This window comes from Tupaia chinensis, unplaced genomic scaffold, assembly GCF_000334495.1.
Source record: "Tupaia chinensis unplaced genomic scaffold, TupChi_1.0 Scaffold000597_1, whole genome shotgun sequence".
Lineage (NCBI taxonomy): Eukaryota > Metazoa > Chordata > Mammalia > Scandentia > Tupaiidae > Tupaia > Tupaia belangeri.
Genome location: NW_006160114.1, coordinates 3,343,220 through 3,366,860, shown reverse-complemented (window position 1 = coordinate 3,366,860; position 23,641 = coordinate 3,343,220). Strand labels below are relative to the sequence as shown.

Sequence of the window (23,641 nt, the reverse complement as noted above, 5' to 3'; positions counted from 1 at the left end):
TCGACCACATGGGAGTCCAGCGACATAGCCATTATGCTAACTGCTGGTCCCTCTCAACATATATTTTAAAAGTCCACCATAGGCAACAGTTCACAGAAACAACAAATAAAAATATAAGCTGTCAATGCTGAAATATTAGAAAAATAAGCTAAAAGAGAAAATATATATTTAAGCTGACTGAAGACATAAAAGAAAAGTTGTAAACATTAAGAAAGGAACAAAATACAATGGAGAAAAGTTAAATAAATTCAAAAAGGAAACAAACAGTACTCTTAAAAATGAAAAATATAGTCATTAAAATTAAAATTCTTGGTCCAGCAGATAGAGTGGTGGTTAAGGCACTGAATCCCACATGGCTAACTCTGAGGTTTGAGTCCTAGACCTCGGGGGGCTTAAAAAAAAAAAAAAAAAAAAAAAAAAAAAAAACTGGGCACATGTATATGTGTGCCCCAAATCCAGAGAACAGAATGGAATTGCAGGGCAGCCAACCCCACCTTGGGGGTGATTTCTCACTTCTCAATTTCTCTCTCTCTTTTGGCCTTAGAGTACATACACTTGCTGGAGAGAGACAGAGACAGAAACAGTGAGAGGGAAAGTGAGAAATCATCCCCCAGGGGGATGGTCTTGCCACAATCCCTTTTCCTCTATTGTCCTCCTGGGATCTTGGGCATGCACACACATGCACCCAGTGTGATTTTTAAGCTGCCAGATCTGGAACTCGAACTGTGGTCAGACATGTGGGACTTCAGTGATATAATCACTTTGCCATCAGCTGGCCTCTGTCTGCTTCTTTCTGGTAAGTACATACACCCTATGGTAAAAATCTAAAAAAAAAAAAAAAAAAAAACGAAAAAAATCTCACTGGTGGTTCTAATAGATTAAACAGAGTATTAATGAATATTAATAGAGTATTGATGAATTACAAGCTAGATCTAAGAAAAATCTACTTCTTTTGAATGCAGAAAAAAGAGACAAGGAACTAGAAATAGTTAAAGAAGAGTAAAAAATATCAGTATTACATGAGAAGGTTCAATATAGGAGTGTCAGAAAAACAGGAAGAGACAGTGGAGGAAGGGCACTATTTACTCAATTAATGGTTAAGAATTTTCCAAGATTGATGAAATATGTAAACCCTTAGTTTAAGAAGTATAAGAGTCTTAAACAGAAAAAATAAAAATAAATCCACATAGAAACACAGTGTAGTGAAACTGGGGAACAGTGAAGATAGAGAATAAAACCAAAAAGGTGAACAGGGAAAACAAAGAATCCACAAAAAAACAACAAAGACTTTACAAAGACAATGCAATAAAATACAGTTTCAAAAGTTAGAGGGAGGGGAACCAGCAGTTAGCGTAATGGCTATGTCGCTGGACTCCCACGTAGTCGACTGCGATTTGCGTCCTGGACATGGTGGTTTAAAACTCACGCCGGGCGCGTGTGCGTGCGTGCCCAAGATCCCAAGAGGAGGATGGAGAAGGGATTGCGGCGTGACCATTCCCCATGGGGGGTGATTTCTCGCTTTCTGTCTCTATGTCTCTCTCTGTCTGGCGAGCGAGCGCACGCACCCTATAGCGAAAACCTCTCCAAAAAAAAAAAAAGTTAGAGGGAGCATGAATGTCAAACAAGAATTCTGTTCCCAGCTGAACAGTCACTGATAAATGAGGAAGATCTACAGACATTAAGATGAACAAGACTAAGGATTTACCACTTACACCCTTAAGTGGTAAGGAATGACTCCTACTTAAAAAACTAAAAAAATGGGGACCAGCATATGGCATAATGGTTACATTGCTGGACTCCCACGTAGTCAACTGCAGTTCGAGTCCTGGACTGGGTGGCTTAAAACTCATGCTGGGTGCATGTGTGTGTGTGCCCAAGATCTCAAGAGGAAAATGGGGCAGAAGGGATTGCAATGTGGCTGTTCCCCTGGGGGGTGATTTCTCGTCTTCTGTCTCTCTCTGTCTCTACGGCAAGCACACATGCCCTATAGCAAAAATCTCTATTAAAGAAAAAAAAGAACTAAAAAAATGTGCTTTTCAGAAGAAGATAATTTAAGCCAGAGGGAAGCAGTAGAATGCAAGAAGGAATTTTATCAATTATATTATTTTCTGAACTTTTTATGTTTTGAAATAAAAATATAAAAAAGACAAAGATACCCCATTTACCTTCTTTAGAAACATTTGCTTGGACAAGATGAACTAATAGTAAGACTGTATCAAATGTCTTCATGAAGCAATAAAAATAAAATACAATTATTGACTTATTTATAAATATTAGTAAGCATGATGAACATTATTTAGGTACAAAGAGCACTACTGCTGAACAAATGAAAGGTGTTTACAGAGGTATTTACAAGGAAAAAAACATAAAAAATTTGATTGTGGCAGAACATTTTTACCTCCTTTTTCTCACTGAATTTATTTATTTAGATATCAGAAGTCATAAATAACACTGTCAGGGGACCAGCAGTTAGTGTAATGACTATGTCACTGGATTCCCATGTAGTCGACTGTGGTTCGTGTCCCAGACCCAGTGGCTTAAAACTCACGCCAGGCGCGTGTGCGTGCGTGCCCAAGATCCCGAGAGGAGAATGGAGCAGAAAGGATTGCGGCATGGCCATTCCCCATGCGGGGTGATTTCTCACTTTCTGTTTTTCTGTATCTCTCTGCCTGTCTGGTGAGCACATGCGTCCTATAGCAAAACAAACAAACAAAAAAACAAAAAAAAAACCTCTTCAAAAAAAAACCAAAACACATAAATAACACTGTCAACTTTAATTTAATGCTATATATAATCTGCACACAGTCTAACTAGTGTAGATTTCTGAGTAAATCTTTTAAAAATAAGACAAAAATAGTCACACTATCCTTCCAAATTTAAAAAAAAAATTACCTTTGCTGCCCCCATACACATTATAGTTAGGTTAAGGATGACAGAATATAATTTTGTGATTTGACGTAAGTTTACATATATTTAGGACTGAAAAGATTCAATGTCTTTCTAAATGAAACTAACTGCAAATAATAATGATAGTAATAATGATAATGGATATTTATTAGACTTCACCTTAAGTATATTATAAATATATTTTTTTTCCTTGTAAATACCTGTGTAAACACCTTTCATTTGTTCAGCAGTAGTGCTCTTTGTACCTAAACAATGCTCATCATGCTTACTAATATTTATAAATAAGTCACCCTCTCTCTCTGTATGTCTCTCTCTGGTCATATTAAAATAAATGAATGAATAAATAAAATAAATTTAAAAAAAAAATAAAAAAAAGCCCTTGCAATGGCCACAGAACAAACTGCCAAATGCATATTCATATTTTCTAAATCAGGTAATAAGTCAAGGAATCCATTCATGTGTATTGTCCTACCAGTAAGCAAACTAAGGACAAAAAAATTATGAAGCATTTTTTAGCAGACAAGAAATATGATATGGAAGTTTATAACTCTGCCAAAAGACGTAAGAAGAAGTAGTCTCTTTTTATGAACAGCAATAATACTATAATTCGATTGGATACATTTGTTCAGCTAAAGATATAAAGTGTATCTATCTGGCTCTTAGCACCTGGTAGGAACTCTCAGACTGGGCATATAATAAAAGATTTGCTGATAAAGAGGATTTCAAAAACTTTTCAAAAACATATTTCTTGTTTGGGGGATATTTCAGTTCTGTTATAGAAAGGAGCAAAAATGACTACCTCTAATCTAAAAAATAAGGGGGCATGTGTGTGGTTTTTTAAAAAAGGTTCTTGCCATAGGGTGCATGCGCTCACCAGAGAGAGAGAGAGAGAGAGAAAGAGGGAGAGAGAGACAGTGTAAAGGAAAGTGAGAAATTACACCTCTCGGGGAGTAGCCATTCTGCAACTTCTCCTCCACCATTATCCTCCTGGGATTTTGGGTACGCAGGCACATGTGCCTGACATGATTTTCAAGCCTCAGGTCTGGAACTTGAACTGCAATCGGCCATATGGGAGTCCAGTGCCATAACCACTATGCCACCTGCTGGCCCCCATTATGTGCGTTTTTCAGATCTATTTTTTTCCTCCAAGAAGATTAAATGCCATGCAAACCAATAACTGGCTGAGTGAAAAATGAAAAAAAAATTAAACTCAAATGGTTTTACTACATAAGTTCTTAAATAACAGTATTTTAACTATTATTTTAGAAACATGGATGGCTCAAAAGGGCGCAGGACCTAGCCTTCTAAGCATTTCTTTCAATGTGTGTATAACTTCCATATTCCTTAGGAAAATCACTAGAACACACTAGAGAGCCCTGACCTGCCATTTCCGTGCTGTCCTAGTGTGGAGGAGTGAAATGAATGTTCACTGTGCCTTACCACTCTCTCCCTGAACTCCTCCACCTGGAGACAGAATTCCAGCTGCCTCCGCATCTCTCAGGGAGCCACATGGTGCCAAGGATCCCCCTCCTTCTGGGCAGTGGGAATCTGGATGCTTGAGTTGGCTGATTCCTGTTACAGGAGAGCCTTGGGTTGGTTTGTTTTAAGAAGTATCAAAGCTAGCAGTGATGGACCTTCACATGCAGATGAGGATGGGAAAAAAGTGCAGAGTGGTTCAGAGGTGGGCTCTGAAATAACTAAACTTGAATTCAGATCAACACTGGGTGACCTCAAGCAACTATTTAACCTTCTCTGTGCCAATTTTCCCCTTCTGTAAAAAGGAATATAAAAAAATACCTACTCATGGTCACTGTGAAAACAGAATGATGATAAGTTAAGCACAGTGCCTGGCACATAGAAAGTACATCATAAATATTAGCTGTTAACTGGAAAATGGAACCCTTCTAAGGATAAACTTAAATGACTTAAGTTGTAAAAATAAGAGAAATTTTCCATAATTACAGAAATCTAATAAATGACAACTCTATGACCAGAATACATAAATATAATATCTGCTGATCTAATAAAAACTTTAAAGCGTGACGTTTGTAAGTTTCAGGAAAACAGACTTAACGAATATTCTCACATTTTGATTCTCAAACCTTAAATTATAATTCTTATAAAGGCCATTTTTTTAAAAGAATTATTTTATTTAACTTTATTTATTATTATTATCATTATTATTTTCCAGTTTGATTAGAGAGACACAGAGAGAGAGAGGAAGTGAGAAAGCAAGCCACCAGGTCCGAGACTTGAACCATGGTCAGCCACGTGGGAGTCCAGCACCTTTTACCACCATGCCACTTGCCGGCCCCATTATAAAGGCCATTTTTAACAAATGCTGTTGTGCATCATCCCTTATCCTAACTTTCAGAGACTTTCTTGTGGGCTCAACAATACTGAAATTATCTGAGGCTTGATTCTGCAAGCAAACCTCCTTTTATCTTCTCCTTGCCTGGGTATCCTCACACAAGGTACAAAGCCCTGCCTCATAGAAGCAGCTGCGTCACTCTGAATTCCTTTCCTTTTCTCTTATTGTGTGTGGCCCCGCCAAGGTCAGAAAACAAGTAATCTGAATCTACCAACTTCACTTTCTTCCTTCCTGACTGTCCTTTCGACATTCAGCACTCTTTAGAGCTCTGCTGGAGCAATTAACAGAAGGCTGACACATGCCTTATTTTTCAGCAGACACATCTGCAAAGACGCTGACGTCCAAGGGCATCGTCTGTCTAATAAGGGATCTAAAGGTAAGTGAGTCAAGAATTTCCTGTCTTCTAGTTTTCAGAAACCAAAGTGGTGCTTCTGAATGATTCACTGAAGCATTCCTCTGACAATATGGTAAGACTTCATGTTCTCCAACTGGAAGTCCAGGCAGCCACTGTAATTTTTTTCTCACTTAACTTTAAAAATAAGCCATTTTTTTTTGTGTGCCAGATATGTATATGTATATGTGTGTGTCTCTTTCTCTCTATATATATTTCAACATTACTTTTCTAAGTTCAATATTTAGTTATGCTTATTAGTCCTAACTACGGCAGTGAAGTTGGGCTAATGAATTGTATTTGTGGAGGGTTATGTTAAAGCCCCTGACCTTCCATTTTTCCCCTTAAATCAGAAAACCAAAATTATCTATGATACAGAAAAAAGCAAAACAACAACAACAACAAAAACCTTTGGAAATTAGAGAAATGCAATTCATCCTGTGGTAAAGCAGTGCAGTCCAGTACAGTCAGTGGAAAAGGAGGTTTCATGGCACATACTCACCAGGGGCTCTGCCATAATGATGCGAATCTTGCGCTCAGCCTGAGTGGTGAAGTTGACGAACAAACTCTTGAGTACATACTCCCCTGGTTTGCTGTCTGGGTCCACATTGATAGGTAGCATGGTTGGTGGCCCTTTTTCCCTGTGTGTGCCAGATGCAGGTGGAACCGGAGGCTTGATATAACCGTTGCCAACTGGAGAAGCTAAAAAACAGAATGGATGTTTTTACTGACTGAAAATAAAGTCACAAATATTCAGATGGGCTTGTTAAATCATAAATGGAAAAATATGGATTATATCAAGAATGTCACATTTAATATAACCTGGCTTTATTTTTTTAGACATGGTGTCAAAATTTAATTATTTTGTTTATATTAGGTACCTATAGTACTATATTTGATCATCTCAAAATTCTTCTGGTCATTACACTACTTTAGGTAAATTATATTGCAACCCACGATAGTGTTGATAAATGCTATAATATTTAACAAATTCTAGAGGAAAAGGGTCTTCAAAAAGTTGTGAAAAATAGGGACCAGCAGTTAGTGTAATGGCTATGTCACTGGACTCCCACGTGGTCGACTGTGGTTCGAGTCCCAGACCCGGTGGCTTAAACTCATACTGGGCGCGTGTGTGTGCGTGCCGAAGATCCCGAGAGGAGAATGGAGGAGAAGGGATTCAGGCGTGGCCATCCCCCCTGGGGGGTGATTTCTTGCTTTCTGTCTCTCTGTCTCTGTCTGTCTGGCGAGTGCACGCACCCTATAGCAAAAACCTCTCCAAAAAAAAAAAAAGTTGTGAAAAATACATAAAGGATTTCAAAACTTTTATGCACCAAAATAAACTCATACTTTACTTCCATGTCTAATGATGGAAAACACTTGTGTCATCCCTTCTAGAAGTTTCTAAGAGTCAATTTTCAGAAGCTCAGTTGTCTTCTTGCCTCAGAAAAGGATGCACCTCTTGAATTCTACAGGGTCCAGACAGTGCCCTATCTAGGCCACTTAAGTGTGAGTGTAACTTTTGACTTTCACCACCTTTTGGCTCATGCTGGGATGGACTTTCTCTTTCTTTATACAGTGAGTAAATTACTTGCATGCACTAGATTTTTTCTTAAAAAAAGTTTAGGGACCAGTATATGGCATAATGGTTACATTGCAGGATTCCCATATAGTTGACTGTGGATTGAGTCCTAGACCTGGTGGCTTAAAACTCACACTGGGTACGTGTGCGTTCATGCCCAAAATCCCAAGAGGAGAATGGAGAAGGGATTGTGGCATGGGCATTCTCCCTGGAGGGTGATTTCTCACTTTCTGTCTCTGTCTCTGCAGTGAGCACATGTACCCAATAACAAAAATCTCTCTTAAAATTTTTTTATAAAAGGTTATTCATTTACTTCTTCCATGAGAAAGAGAGAGAGAGATAGAGAGCACACCAACACAGTTCTCATGCTAGAATTTATTTCTAGTCTTAGTCAGTCTAGATCATAGGCACACATGTTCATGTCCAGAGAGCTCAGGGGGGTCCTGGGATATGAATCCAGGACCTTTTCCATGTGAGTTCAGTGCATTACCACTTAATTAAAGCCTGGTTTCTGCTTGGATTATCCATTGAACAGAGGCAGCTGTCAGGGCTCTAGTGAATAGCCTCTGTTCAGAATGTGACAGAGTCAATAAGACAACTATTTTAATTATATAGTTGTTGAAAAAAATTGTTCACATATGCAAATTCCATGTCTCTCTATTTTTTATGATACTTTGACATGTTAAATTCTAGCACACTGGGTCAGTTGGTGGCATGGTGGTGGAGGTGGCTGGATACCACATGGATGACTGTGGAGTTAGGAGTCCCAGAGCCAGTAGCTTGGAAAACTCATGAGGCATGTGTATGCCCGAAATCCTGAGAGGAGAATGAAGGAGAAAGCATTGTAGTGTGGTCATTCCCTTAGGAGAGCATTCTTATTTTCTCTCATTCTCTCTGTTTCTTTCTGACAAGCCAACACACCTTACAGCAAGTTAAAAAAAAAAAAATCTAGCATGCACCATCCACCTTAACCCAAGTACTTGTAAGATGGTCAGTTATCCAATGAAAGAATTGTAAAGGCAAGTGGACTTAGAATAGTGGCAGTAGGAATGTTTAATAGCTGTCCAGTGAATTAATTATTGACCAGAAGTCAACAGAAGTAAATAGGAAGAACATAGCTAAATGTAATTGTATAGGTTTGGGTGATTGGACACAGAGATAAAGGAAAAGAATCAAGAAAAAAGTAGATTTCCAGTTTGGAAACTGGTTTGTTATCAAGAGCATGTTAGTAGTATCCATAATAAAGATGGGATAAAGTTCTCCATCAAAGTTGAACGCTTTCCTTCTAACTACAAATAAGACAAGGCTTTGCTCACGCTCTTTCTATCCTACTCTGGATTCAGAGGAATTCATACAAGCATTCTATTTTACTGACTTACAAACATCGTAACCGCCATGTTAATATCCTTCATTTTTTTCCTACTCTTTCCTCTGACTCATTTAGCCTGACATGCAGCTGAGGGGTCTCCAGATCTCAACTACCACTAACCTGTAAGAATAGGGCCTCTCAAGTTCTAAAAATGCAATAAAATGTGTTACATTTTATTTTGTTTCTTCCTCATTGCCACTGGTTACATACTAGTTTACCTCCCGAGAAATCTATGGCTAGATTATTATAGCAGTCTTTGCTGACTTCATTTCATCTGTTTTACATACCAAACTAATCTTTCTTTTGCATGGCTTTAATCACAACACCTACTAAAACCTTTCAATAGCTGTCAATGATCATCATCAAGCCTCGAACACCCTGGCCTGGTTTTGAGAATCTTCAGGAGGTTGCTTTTAACTTGCACCAAGTCCAGCCAAGGCCCTGCCTGGCCCATGAGCAAGTGCTCTCATGTATGCTTCCTTCTCTCTCTCCTGCTACTCCTTTTCTTTCTTCTTTGGCCATGACTTCTCCTCATCTTTCAAAGCCACTTTCAGTCCCATCTCCATAACACCGACCTCTATTAGGTTCCGCCTCACTGATTAGTATTTTAAGAGTTAAACATTTAACACCTGCTATTTGGTATTTTGCGTTGTCTTGTACCTCCTATATTACTTAAGAAAGACTCAATAGAGAGCTATCCAGTGACGTAATTATTGACCAGAAATGAGGTTTTGCATAGGATAGGCCCTGTAATTGAATCATATACCCTTGTTGCTGTATCCCCTACAAGTTCCCTACCAACATTGTAGCCACCCAGAGTTCTTTGTACAGGTAATACTCAATAAATTTCCCTAACCAGCTAAATAACTAACTAAAAATAAATGGCATCTTACTTTATTTCTGTAGGTCTTAAAGTGATTCAAAGGGTAGGAACTATATAAGGAGAGTGAGTATATCAGTCTTTGAAGTACAGGGCACAGTATTTGCAGTGGAAGAGTCTTCAGTTAAATGGCACTGCATGCAGTGTGCTAAAAGGCATTATGTATTTTAAAGGGGCATATTCAAAAATCATGTGATACAAAGAAAGCCCTGGCCACTTTACCTGGCCTGCTTTACTGCCTACTCTCTCGGTACTGAAGAATGACACTCTCCTGACTCCAACTTTCAGAGGGACATAAGATTTCTTCCTTATGAACCAAGGGCATTAAGCCACAGAATTGAGAGACCTGAATTAAACCCACAGTCTAGTCAGAATACAATTTCTTTTATTATCTTTGGTCTTCCACAGGATTCAATCCATTTCCAGATGAGAGCAATAAACCGGTTGATGTAATACATAATTGCAAGACAAGATCCATAATTGCAAGACTCCAGAGCCTAAAAGTCATAATTACAGTGAAAGCGTTTTTGTGAGGGTAACCTCTGACAGCCCTCTTGCAAAGGTGCATTTTGAACCAGATAGCTGAAATTCAGATACCAGAATCTCTCTCAAGCAAATCTTCTGTTCATTCATTAAAGTTACTCAGAGCCAGTAGGTAGCGTGGTGGTTAAGGCAGCTGGACAACATGGCTGACTGCATAGTTTGAGTGCCAGACACAGTGACTTGAAAAACCTATCAGGTGTGTGTGTGTGTGTGTGTGTGTGTGTGTGTGTGTGTGTATGTGAATGCCCCAAATCCTGAGAGTAGAATAGAGAAGAAAGGATTGCAGCATGGCCATCCCCCCGGGGGGTAATTTCTTACTATTCCTCTCTCTCTCCTATGAGTGTATGTGCCACCCTATGTCAAAAACTAAAAATAAATAAATAAAAATGAAATATATAAAAAGGAAAAAAAAATTACCCATGCATTTCTTCCACTAGGAATGCAGCATGCTCCTCAGAAATTCCCCACACCATGATTCACTCCTAGACTTTTCTGGATCATGGGCATACCCATGCCTGCCAGGTCAGGGAGGTCCCAGGACTCAAATGCAAGATGTTTTCCATGTGGATTTAGCTGTATCAATACAGCCTGACAAATCTTCCATCAAAAAGGCAAAAGTACCATTTCACTGCTACCATAAAAAATATAATCCACCTGTACTTAGATATCTTGGTGAGTACAAAAGTCTTGACGAACTGAAACTGCCCTGTTAGCTCAGCCAAACCCTATGCCCGAGCCAAAAATGAGTTAAGGGGACAGAGCCTGTTATTCCAAGTTTCAAAAATGGATTAGTTTAGGCATATGGAGACATAGCAAAATTTAGTGGGGGAGGGACCAGCAGGTGACATGGTGGCTGAGGCGCTGGACTCCATGGTTCAAGTCCCAGACCTGGTGGCTTACTTTCTCATTCTCTCTCTACCTGTCTGTCTCTGGTGCACATATGTCCTATAGAAAATTTTTAAAAAATAATAAATAAATAAATAATTATTTTTTTTTTAAAAAAGTGGGGGAAAGTCCTTGAATTATACCCACTCCCAAGTTTTAGGAATCTGTCTTCATTTTACCATAATGAATTCATAACTAATTTTAGTCTTTTATCAGGATGATTTGAAAAAATAAACATTAAGACATAGCACCTTTCAGTAACTCAGTTATTTCGTGACAAGGTAGTTGAGAACCAAGGGAATTCATGTTCTTTAGTAGCCATAACTGAGTCACAAAGTCCACACTAGTCTAAAAATTAGAATATTACCACTAGAAAACATTCGTCAGGTCCTCCCTCAGCACTTGCTTACTCTTTTTTTTTTTGGAGAGATTTTCACTGTAGGGCGCGTGCACTCGCCAGACAGTCAGAGAGAGACATAGAGACAGAAAGCGAGAAATCACCCCCAGAGGGGATGGTCATGCCGCAATCCCTTCTCCTCCATTCTCCTCTCGGGATCTTGGGCACGCACGCACACGCGCCCGGTGTGAGTTTTAAGCCACTGGGTCCAGGACACGAACCGCGGTCGACTACGTGGGAGTCCAGCGACATAGTCATTACGCTAACTGCTGGTTCCCAGCACTTGCTTACTCTTAACCTACAAATATAGGTCATTTGTCTAGTTTCTAAATTCTCAGTAATCTGGAAACAGATTATAAGGAAGGGGTGAAAATTCTATGGGTAGAAACAATAGCTGCAAAAGAAGAAAATAAAATACCATAATCTAAAGGGTCAGTGGGTGGTGTGGTGGTTAAGGAATTGGATCCCATGGTGCTGCCTACATAGTTCAAGTCCCAGATCTGGTAGCTTGTGTACATATGTGCCCAAAATCCTGAGTGAAGAATAGAGGAGAAGGGATTACAGTATGGTCATACCCCCCTGGGGAGTGACTTCTCACTTTCCCTGTCTCTCTGGCAAGGGCATCCACTCTATGGCAAAAATCTAAATAGGAATAATAGATGCAGCTGCCTGGGGCCGACAAGTGGTGTGGTGATTAAGTGTACTGTACTCCCATATGGCTGACTATGGTTCAACTCCCAGACGTGGCGGCTTGCTCTCTCACTTTCTCTCTCTCTCTCTGTCCCTCTCTGGTCAAATAAAATAAATAAATAAAGTTAAGTGAAATAATTCTTAAAGAAAAAAAAAAGATGCAATTGCCTAAGTCTAATAATCTTTCAGGCTTAGGGGCAGCTATTGCTGCATCCAGCATGCTGTCATGACTAATGTACATCACTACAGCACCAAATTCCACAGAATACTAAAATAAGAGGATAAAAAGAAGGCCATAATCTGTAGTAAAAAAAAAAAATATTTGGTGCATTAAAGTCATGAAATCACTGCTCTTTTCTTTTATTGTTGTTAGAATTATTTTATTTAACTTTATTTATTTATTTATTCTAATTTGACCAGAGTGGGGAACGAGAGAGAGAAAGAAAGTGAGAAAGCAAGCTGCCAGGTCCAGGACTCAAACTGTGATTGACCATGTGGGAGTCCAGTGCCCTTAACTACCACACTACCTGCCAGCCCCATGAACTCACTGTTCTTAAGAATTTAACTTTTGAGGGAACAGCAGTTAGCGTAATGGCTATGTCCCTGGACTCCCATGTAGTCGACCACAGTTTGAATCCTGGACCCAGTGCCTTAAACTCACCCAGGGGGCATGTACGTGCGTGCCCAAGATCCTTAGAGGAGAATGGAAGAGCAGGGATTGTGGCATGGCCATCCCCCCTGGGAGATGATTTCTCGCTTTCTGTCTATTTCTCTCTGTCTTTCTGGTGAGTGCACGTGCCCTATAGCAAAAAACTCTCAAAAAAAAAAAAAAAAGAATTTAACTTTTGAAAATTAAATCTATATTTCTTCATAGGTCCGATTTTTAACTGAAATGTCTTGTGATTAGTAAATACGCAGATTCAGTAAGAGCCATGCTGAGGCTCCATTTCCCAGCTTTGCAAATGCAAGGCAGTGACTTGTTTGCATCTACTCCTTCCACCCAGATGGTATTTTTAACCCTTTTTCCCACTGCTGTTCAGGGTCTAGGACAATCGATATCTCCTTCTCCACCTGGCTGGGTCTGGGCTCTGCCTTCCAGTGCCACCCAACTGCTCTGAGAGTCAGATTTCTCTTAATTCCTGGTCTCTAGAAATACGGATCCTTCGTGATGAAAAGTTCGGATGGTTCATCTTTACCTCATTTCCCCATTTTGCCATAGGGCGCATCCATTTGTTGAAGGAACAATGACTAATTTCTTGTATTAAAAACTTCTCTCACTTAAATTTCTTGCATATGATGTACTTTTTAATGATCTGCTTTATTGTAAGTTGTGGTAAAGTACACATACAACAAAATTTATCATCTTAGCCATTTTCAAATGTACAGTTCAGTGGAAGCTATGCGATGATTATTTTTTTTTATTTTTTATTTTTTATTTTTTTGGAGAGATTTTCACTGTAGGGCGCGTGCGCTCGCCAGACAGACAAAGAGAGACATAGAGACAGAAAGCGAGAAATCACCCCCCAGGGGGGATGGTCACACTGCAATCCCTTCTCCTCCATTCTCCTCTCGGGATCTTGGGCACGCACGCACACGCGCCCGGCATGAGTTTTAAGCCACTGGGTCCGGGACACGAACCGCGGTCGACTACGTGGGAGGCCAGCGACATAGCCATTACGCTAACTGCTGGTTCCCTGCGATGATTATTTTAGCTTGAATTCCACTTGCCTTTCTTTTCTGTCCTTCTTTAGCTATCTTTCTATTTTCAAGTATCATGATATCTCGGTTTCCCTAGAAATTTGTTCACACCAGTGCTCCTGTGTTGGGGGGTTGAGGTGGGGTGAAGAAGGGCATCACTTTCACATGTTAAGCTTCTTAGTACTGAATCCTTTTGAAATGTGCATTCTCTTAATATTTTCTCATTTACATTTTAATCTTGAATTAGACATGTTCTAATTTTTCTCCATTACCTTTTTATCTTAAATGAGTTCTGCTGATATTCCTTTATTATTTTTATTCTGAATTTTGTTTCTATTGGGTTTTGCTGGATAGTTTCAGAAAGGGCTTTCCTCTTTAGGGCTGGCTCCAGAGTGCAACAGTAACACACTGCTTAAAAAAAGTGGGCTCTCGCACGGTGACCACAGTTTGAATCTCCTGCCCTGATAGCCTGAAACATGCAGGTCATGTGTGTGAGTGCCCAAGATCCGACAGGATGGAGAAATGGAGAAAGGAGCTTGCATCGTGGCCGGACCTTGTGGAGTGTGCTCATTTCTCTTTCTTACTCTCATGCATGAGTGCTCTAGTAAGTAAAAATAAAGACAAAGTTTTGTTTATTTTTAAAAAGAAAGTTTTTTTTTCTGTTTTCTTTACTGTGTTGCTACTTTTTATATCATGCAGAATTAATTCCTTAATCTCTAAGAACTCTCTTTTAGGCTTTGGGAGCCATTCATTTCCTTTTAATTAGGATCATTTCTAACCACAAATGATTTTTTTAAATACATAATTCTATCCTCACTACTAATTTCACTGAGTAATAGCTTAATTTTTTAGGCTGGCTGCTCCTACCTGGCTTAGGTCTTCAGTATAATTACCCTGTTACCAGCATTTCCAGGAATGACTAATCTCACTGCAGCGACAATATAAACACCTCCACAATTTGTAGTTCACCTACATGCTTGTTATGACACTGAAATGAAGGAAATGCCATCATGAGCTTCCTTGTATCTGTGCTCCAGAGGCTAACAGTGGTGATGGATGTTACAGGAAAGCAGCTGGCTTTCTCAGGAAGATTTTCAGAGAAGTAATACCATCTCTTACCAGAGGCTACCATTCATTCCCTTACTCACTCATTCATTTCAACAACCCATACTTATTTAAAGAGAGCTTAGCTTTCAGGCATTGGGCTAGGCACTGGGAAGATAGTGACCTAGGGAACTAGTGGTTCTTGCCCTAATGGAACTCTTGCTATATTGGGGTAGGCTAACACAACCAGAAGTTACACACATGCACATGTGCGTACATGCACACACACTGTCAGACTACAGGAAGGACAGAGAAAAATTAAATAGAATACGTGGTTAGAGCAACACGTTCTTCTGTATCTGCCCAAAGGTCTTTCAGATGCCATAGTCTGGAGCCTGCAGGGGACAATGAAAGCTGTGTGTATTCTTGGTATCTAAGAATATCCAGAATCCCATGGCAGAATCTGCTTTTTCAGTCCCTCTCTTTGGCTTTCCCCATATCTGTATGTTAGCTCTAGGGGAGATGGCAACTTGAACCAGCTTATAAAGGCTTGAAGCAAAATGCCCAGTGTGCTTAAGGCTTCCACCTCTCTCCACAGCCTGCTTCGCTGCCGCTTTTCCACCAGCTCACAAAGACAAGAGCACATAGCCAGTTTTTTCAAACACTCAATGCTTTTTCTGATGCTCCCATTGCTGGGATCTGATCTTGAACAGTTAAAATAAATAATGATTCCCTTTTTAAAAAGTGCCCTTGAGATTATATGTGGCAACCATTCATTCAAAGTAGGTAATCACCCTAGAAATGGTGATCTGATTAAACAACTTTCTAGAGATTGATGTAACCTTATCTTTGAATGAGGAAGTAAATTTATGATATTTCTTGTTCACAGTCGGATATAACTTATTCTTTCTGCCAGTTCTTAGTACCTCAATCATTCTGCAGGTTCTGAGGGCAAACTCTGAGTTACAAAGAGCTGAGATATTTCTTTAGGATCACACTTTTCCTTCCAAATCTCTCTTTTCCCATAAGACTTATTTTCTTTACTGGCATTACAGGAACATTTCATAAAACATAACAAACCCAGGATGACGCAGCTACTGTGAGAACCTGTCACACTGTGTATAGAACAATAATAAATTGCTCACTAATGTATTTATGAGGGTGCTTAAGAAATGGCATGTTGAAAGGAACTGCAGATACTCAAAATGACTAGAAACCATGGAAATCATGCAAAATAAATTAGGACAAAAAGAAAAAAATATCCAAACATGATAGGAAGAATTATTTTCCTCTGAAGAGTATTATTAAGAAATGGAAAATGTAGGGATAAGAAGAAACAACTAGTTTGAGCAGCAAAAAAAGATTGCTTAACAAAGTGATGAATTATTCTTAAATAATATATATTTTAAAGTAGGCCAAAGAAAGGACAACAAATAAACACCCAGAAACAATATCCAAAGGCGCGTTCACTTCTACTTAACTAATTTCCATAAAATTCTGATAATATGAAATGTTTCTCTCATGTTGATGGATTAAATAAATTCCTCTTCTCTCTTGCCCTAGTTCTCCCTCATTTCTTAAATTGTGTCCCCTGAAGTTTTAGGGTTCACAAGACATCTCTATAAAATCAATATCTTTTATCCTTAAAATAATTCTAGAAGGTTAAATCTTCCCCTTTTACAGATAAGGCCATGCACGTTCAGAGAGGTTAAGTGACTTACCCAGGTCACGGAGTGATCAATTCCACATTAGAACCCATGTCTGACAACATATGTGTGAGCTTGCCATATCAATCTCTCTTTTACTATTTTACTTATTTAAAATAATTCTTATTATATTGTGCTAAAAACACTGAACATATGAGATATAGTCCTTTAATAAACTTCCAGGGATCAGCAGTTGGCATAATGGCTATGTCGCTGGACTCCCATGTAGTCAACCGCAGTTCAAGTCCCAGACCCGGTGGCTTAAACTCATGCCAGGTGCATGTGTGCATGCATGCCCAAGATTCCGAAAGGAGAATGGAGGAGAAGGGATTGCGGCATGGCCATTCCCCCAGGGGGTGATTTCCCACTTTCTGTCTCTCTCTGTCTTTCTGGCGAGCGCACGCACCCTATAGTAAAAACCTCTCTCCCCCCAAAAAAAGTTAAGAAAAAAAATCTTCCAATGTACGATACACTATTGTTTACTATGTACATCAGATCTCCAGATCTTGTTCATGTTGCTTAACTGAAACTTTATGCTTATTGATTAGCAACTCACGCTCCACCTCCCCCTAACCCTTGGCAACCACAATTCTGCTCTAGAAGAGTATGAATCTGCATATTTTAGATACCTAATATAAGGGGAATATGCAGTATTTGTCCTTCTGTGACTGGTTTATTATACTTGGCATAATGCCCCCAAGGTTCACCCCTCTTAGAGCATACTGAAGAATTTCTTTTTTTTTTTTTTAAGGTGGAAAAATATTCCACTGCCTGTGTATGCCACATGTTTTTTCTCTACATTCACCATTAGCTGGTGTAGTAGCATCAGGCAAAATTTCCATCCTATCTTTTAAAACCAAAGAGTTACTTAGGATGAAGACTGAAAAAAATAAGCTCCTTTACCCACGGGTTTTGCTCTTGTGTAAACTAGTTTTAGAACTTCAGGGGATGACAGACTAAAATACAAATACTGTGATTTGGAGAATGAGGATTCCTATGGATTAGTATACCGGAATATTTTTCAGAAAGAATACTACACTCCTCAGGCCATGGAGATACCTGTTTTCTCCAACTAAGATATACCTTTCAGCCATTAGAAGGGCTTTGGAAAAGGCTAGGAGTACAAAAAAGAATTGAGCATTGAAAATCCATAAAAATATATGAAATCTGATTACTGTCATAGCTCAGAAAGGTGCAGAGACTGTTCTTAGATATACAGATGCCACAACCTAGAACTGTCTGTTATTCTAACAAGGAGGAAGTGTACTTGAAGACACAGTTCTTCGTTTCAATCTGTGTCCTCTCAAAACCATGTTTGTCTTTGGTCTCCTAAAGATCAAATATTTTAGAGAAAGGGAAGCATTACAATAAAAAGAAATTTAGGATCAAGTCGCAGCCCCGTTTTCCGTTCGCTCCTCTCTGCCTTCCAGTATTTACTCTTAGAGAAATGACAGTAACACTTCAGTGACTTCCTTTTTAAATGTCTGTCATCTGCTAAGATGCAATTACATGGACTTTCCCCTGATTTTCAAAGTAGGTTCTGTCATCAGAGCCTGAAAGAATGTCTGCCAAGATCTGTGAGCAAAGGAAGATGAGGTTACATTGACATTTCAAGGTCCTTTCTCACCAAAAGGTGATCGAATAACCTGCTAGGGGCAGGATAATCCTGAATTTCAGCTTCCTTTTTCTCCCCACGAGAACTGACAAGCTGCTCTAATTCATGTGTCCCTTGTTGCCCTTCTCCATTCCTCCTTCTCTCATTTTCTTCTCCTTTCTCTTTTCTTCTTCTACTTGCTCATTTTATGCATCAAAATCTCATTAATCTGAACACCAAAATTTCCAAATTTATGATTATTTTGGACAACATTTTGAATTTTAAAAAACATTAGCTTAAAAAAAGATTCACTAACTTGAATGTGGAACTTTGGTGCTGGCAATCTTTAGCATGTGAGATTCATCTGAAAGGCGGGGATGCTGCCACACCATCCCACCTGCAGGCAGCAGCTTCTGGGAGAGAGCTGGACAGTTTGCATTTCTAACCTGTGCCAGGTGATTCCAGCATTGCTGGCCCGGAGACTATGCTCAGACACCACTGATGTAAATACACAGGAAAGCAAAGGAGACCAGTTAATCCGGTTGACAAAATTGTTTTTAATTCCATTTGCCTATAGCAAAACTGATACACTTCATTAACTCCAAAGTTAACACTTTGTAGGTAAAATATAGCAGGAAGAGCATGGAATCATGGAGTCAAAGGTCTGAGTTCTGATGTGGCTCTGTGTGACCTTGAGGAAAGAATCTGTACCACCTGGGCTTCCATATTCTTACTTGTTATATTTATATTCTTACTTGTTATATTTAAAAGAGGCAAGGCCAGACTGTCCTTTCTAGGTCCAATATTCTATGGCTGTATAAAAATATATACTGGAATTGCATGAAATATCACTAAAAACTTCCACAATTAAAAAATTTAAACACTTAATAATTAACTCTTCCCTTCCCTTGAATTAATACAAATTACTGAGATTCTATCACCCGTCCTCTCTACTGAGGAAATCTTTACAAAGATCCTAAGCTTTCTAGCTACTATACCTCCACTTGTTTTCTGGTTCCTTTCACCTTTTAATACTGGAAACTCCCTAAACTTCAGGTAAAGCCATGAGGAAATCTGCCTTTATTTCTAGCTGTAACCTCAAAACTCATGTGAACTTTAAGTGAGATAAAACACTATCTGGAGTTAGACAGAGGGGCATCAGTAAAATGCCAAGCTCTGTGAGGCTGATCCACATGGGACTCACCCATGGGGGATGAGTTTGGAGACCTCTCTGAGTGCGCTGGGCACGTGTGTGTCTATGACTCGGGGGTGGCTGAAGGTGGGGGGAAAGATAGCCATGTTAGGACCCTATTGGAGTGCTGTCTGACTGTCTATCTCTGTCACCCATGGAACAAAATAAAAGTAAAATTATGTACTGATAGTCTGCTTTTCACAAACACTATGTGAGGCCTAGTTTCTGTTCTGAATCACTGACTAGGCAGACATCATGGAACAGGTGGCATCTGACCTGAGTCGTAAAGGACAGGTAGATTCTGATAGGTAGAGATGAAATAGGGGAAACCTGGGCAGAGGGCACAGCAGGGCAGGCACATGGAGGCATCTGAGTGTTTCTCCAATCACCTTCCACCATACATACCTATCTTAGTGTCTATGTTTAAACTTTGTCTTCACCAAGGAACTGCAGAGTCTCTCATCTTTATCCCAAGCACTGGACACAGTGCACGACACACTGAATTACATAATTGGGTGCTTCCTTACTATTCATTGACCTGAACTCATTTAATTTCACAATTCAGCATTTGTGTGAATGAAATAACTAGACTGGAATATAAGTGAAAACTTAAACTCTTGTGTTCTGTAAAAGTATAAGTTTTTTAATTCTTCCAGTTATTAAAATTAAGGTCTTGAATGGCAAGACAATGAGTGTTGACTATTTGAAGGGCAACTGGGAGCTGAGAGCTTTCCTTCTAGAATAATTTATTCAATGTTATTGATTATTATTATCATTTTAAATTTTGCTATAGGGCACATGGGCTTACCAGAGAGAGACAGAAAGTGAGAAAGCAAGTCACCTGGTCTGGGACTTGAACCACATTTGACCATGTGAGAGTCTAGTGCCTTAACCACCACATCACCTGCTGGCCCCAGAAAAGAGTTTCTAATAAGTATGTTAATCTAACATTGCTGTGTATGATAGGATAATAAAAGTGCTGTTTGGAGAAACAACACATATTAAAAGATGACTGCACTACTATCAGAATAATGAAAATTTGGATGGTATTTTTTAAAGAATTATTGATTTAATATTATTGTTATTATTTTTAATTTGCTATAGGGCTCACCAGAGACAGAGAAAGAAAGAGACAGAGAAAATGAGAAAGCAACCTGCCAGGTTTGAGACTTGAACCTGTGATCAGCCATGTGGGAGTTCAGCACCTTAACAACCACAACACCTGCTGGCCCCTGGATGGTACTTATTGAAACAAAAGGGAAGATCCTATATTTTCCACAAATGGATCTGAAATCCTGTCTTATTACCCTCACCCAATAAAGAAAATAAGCAAAATATATTTCCTGGTGAGATGTTACACTGACTAAGTTATTTCAGCAGCTAAAAACAAAAACAAAAACAAAAACACACTGACTGTAGAAGCTTTTTTGAAATTTCCTGCCTATGGCAGTGTACAAGTCAGAATTTCTGTACCCAGACACTGAAAACAGTTGGTTATGTGTACCTGGGAAAGATAGAACAATCTTAGGCTCCCAGTCACAGACAGAAATGACTACAGTTTGACAGAGAAGGAACTACGAATCTATGTCCATGTTTATCAAGCTTTCAAAATATTAGAGCTAATTTCCATTCACAAGAAACAATAGGGTAAGGGAACAAGTTAAATGTCACCATAAAGAATCAAAAGATACTCCAGAACTTGGCTAATCCCCTAAGATAACTGAACTCATTTCTACAAGTCAATGAAAGAGAGAAAAATGGGAAGGAAGATTAAAGGAAACTTGGGAGACATAACAATGAAATGTAATGTGTGGACCTCATTTGATTTCTGATTCAAGCAGACCATTGTTAAAAGACATTTTTTTATGACAATGAAAGAAATTTAAATTTGGACTGGATATTAGTTTATATCAGAATTATGATCAATTTGTTAGGTATGATAATAGCACTGGGGGTAGGTAAAAAAAATCCTCATTTTCTAGAATGCATGCTGATTATATGGAGTTCAGTGAAATGATACCTCCATCTGACTCAAAATATTTTAACAGAGAAAAACAGTATAAATAAACAAAACATAACTAAAGCTTGATAACTGTTGAATCTGAGAGATGGAAAGATGTTGTACTGTTCTTTCTCCTTTTGTGTTCGTTTGAAACATTTCCCAATAAAACATTTCTTAAAAGATGAGGCTCATTTATAAAAAGTTTTCTATTTAAGAAATCTCCCAGAGTTGTTCAACATCCCTCATTGTAAGGGAAATACAGATCAAAACAACAATGAGATACCACCTAACCCCAGTCAGAATGACTAAGATTTAAAACAAAACAAAACAAAAAAACTGGTAAGTGCTGGCAGGGGTGTGGTGAAGGGGAACTCTCTCACACTGCTGGTGGAAATGTAAATTGGTCCAGCCACTGTGAAGAACAATTTGGAGATTCTTCAAAAATCTACAAATAGAACTACCATATGATCCAGCAATCCCACTCCTTGGTATCTACCCAAAGGACAGAAGAATACTTCATTGGAAAAGTGCTTGCACATCGATGTTTATTGCAGCACTATTCACAATTGCTAAGTCATGGAAACAACCCAAATGCCCACGAACATACAAATGGATACAAAAACTGTGGCACACAGACTCTATGTAATACTATTCAGCCATTAAAAAACAACAAAACCCTGGCTTTTGACAGGAAGTGGATGAATATGGAAGATTTATTGCTGAGTAAAGTAAGCCAGGCTATGAAGGAGAGGCATTGTATGTCCCCACTTAATATAGACTGAGTGTCCACACTCTATGACTGAAACTAATTGACTAAAGGATATAGAAACACAGTATATAGATGTAAATACCAGATACAGTGTGTATGAAAGAGAAGGGTCTGAGAAAGGACATTTAGAAGAAAAATAGGGAAGCAAAGCATTAATGGCACAAAGAAATGTGGTATTATCTGTTGAAGGTATTTTGTATTTTTGGGACCAGCAGTTAGCGTAATGGCTATGTCGCTGGACTCCCACGTAGTCGACCATGGTTCAAGTCCCAGACCCGGTGGCTTAAACTCACGCCGGGCGCGTGTGCGTGCGTGCCCAAGATTCCGAGAGGAGAGTGGAGGAGAAGGGATTGCGGCGTGGCCATCCCCCCTGGGGGGTGATTTCCTGCTTTCTGTCTCTCTGTCTCTCTCTGTCTGACTGGCGAGTGCACATGCCCTATAGCAAAAACCTCTCAAAAAAAAAAAAAAGATATTTTGTATTTTTATCAACTGTACTAGGGAGAAATGTTCACCTGTTGAAATATCCATTTTGTAAGTCAAATAATAATGTGATTGAATGTATAAAAGAAAACGAAATAAATTTAAAAAAAGATTTCAAAAACTCATGGAGAACAAAGAGAAAATGATCCCAAACTCAAAAAAAAAGTTTTCCATATCTTATAATAGCAATAATAAAAAGAATGTTATCTTCGAACCTCAACTTGAAAAAAATAAATTATTACATAAACATATTGAACACAGTCTGTAATCCTGGATTGTGTGTTCAGATGCATTCCCCAAGATTTCAAGTCCTATAACTCTTCTGCATGGCTGAATGTGTTGCCTGCATGGTGTGACCTTGGAGCATTAATACTTAACACACATAGCAAGGGTGAATGCAGGAAAGGTGCTATTCACATAGGCATTCTTTCATCGTCCCTATGTTACAATGTGGTTTGTCTTTCCTGAAATATTTTTGTTTAAACAGACTATTAAGTGGTTAATCATCAAATAACCAACTTTCATTGGAGTCTTAGTATATACAAAACACTCTGCAAAGTTCTGTGAAGTAGACAAAAATAAATTTAAAAATTTGAAAAATTATGAAAATTTAGCACATTTGGCCACAAGATGCCAAAGGCAGTGTCAAAGTTGAACAGCCAGCGGAAAAGTGTACGAATTAAGGAGCCCATTTATTCATTTAATTATTCATTTATCCAGTCATCACATATTTATTGAAGGCTCATCTCCTCTAAGCATTGTACTGACTTCTGGAGAAGTAAAACAGGCCTGGTTTCTGTCCTCACACAGCCAGAAGTATGCAGGGCAGACAGGCATTATATAATAAATACACGGAGAATTATGAAATGGGAAGTGCTATAAAGAATGCAGCAAGAGAGAAATGAGAGGCATATCTTTGATTATGGGGTGTCAGAGTAGGACTGAGATAGTAATGTGGAAGTTGAGACCTAGAAATAACTGGTGATGAATAGTCTGATAGATACAGTCAGGGAAGACTTCAAGGCAGGGGGTACAAGGGGTGTAGGAATTACATAAGTGAGGTAAAGAAGAATTGTCATGGTGGCTCGCTTCTTTCTGGTTTCACTAGAGACTGTTGTGGCAGGCAACCCCAGCACACGGCTTT

The 23,641-nt window shown here is 39.0% G+C and overlaps 1 protein-coding gene across 7 annotated transcripts in view; it reads right to left on the bottom strand.

Moving 5' to 3' along the window:
- Positions 1–23,641, bottom strand: part of FRY (FRY microtubule binding protein) — a 505,649-nt gene that overhangs the window by 244,501 nt on the left and 237,507 nt on the right. For all 7 annotated transcript variants that reach the window (XM_027775685.1, XM_027775680.1, XM_027775682.1 and 4 more), the window contains one exon: positions 6,172–6,371. In XM_027775685.1, the coding sequence (XP_027631486.1) occupies positions 6,172–6,291 (120 nt within the window). In that variant the 5' untranslated portion in view covers positions 6,292–6,371. The remainder of the gene's footprint in view (positions 1–6,171; positions 6,372–23,641) is intronic.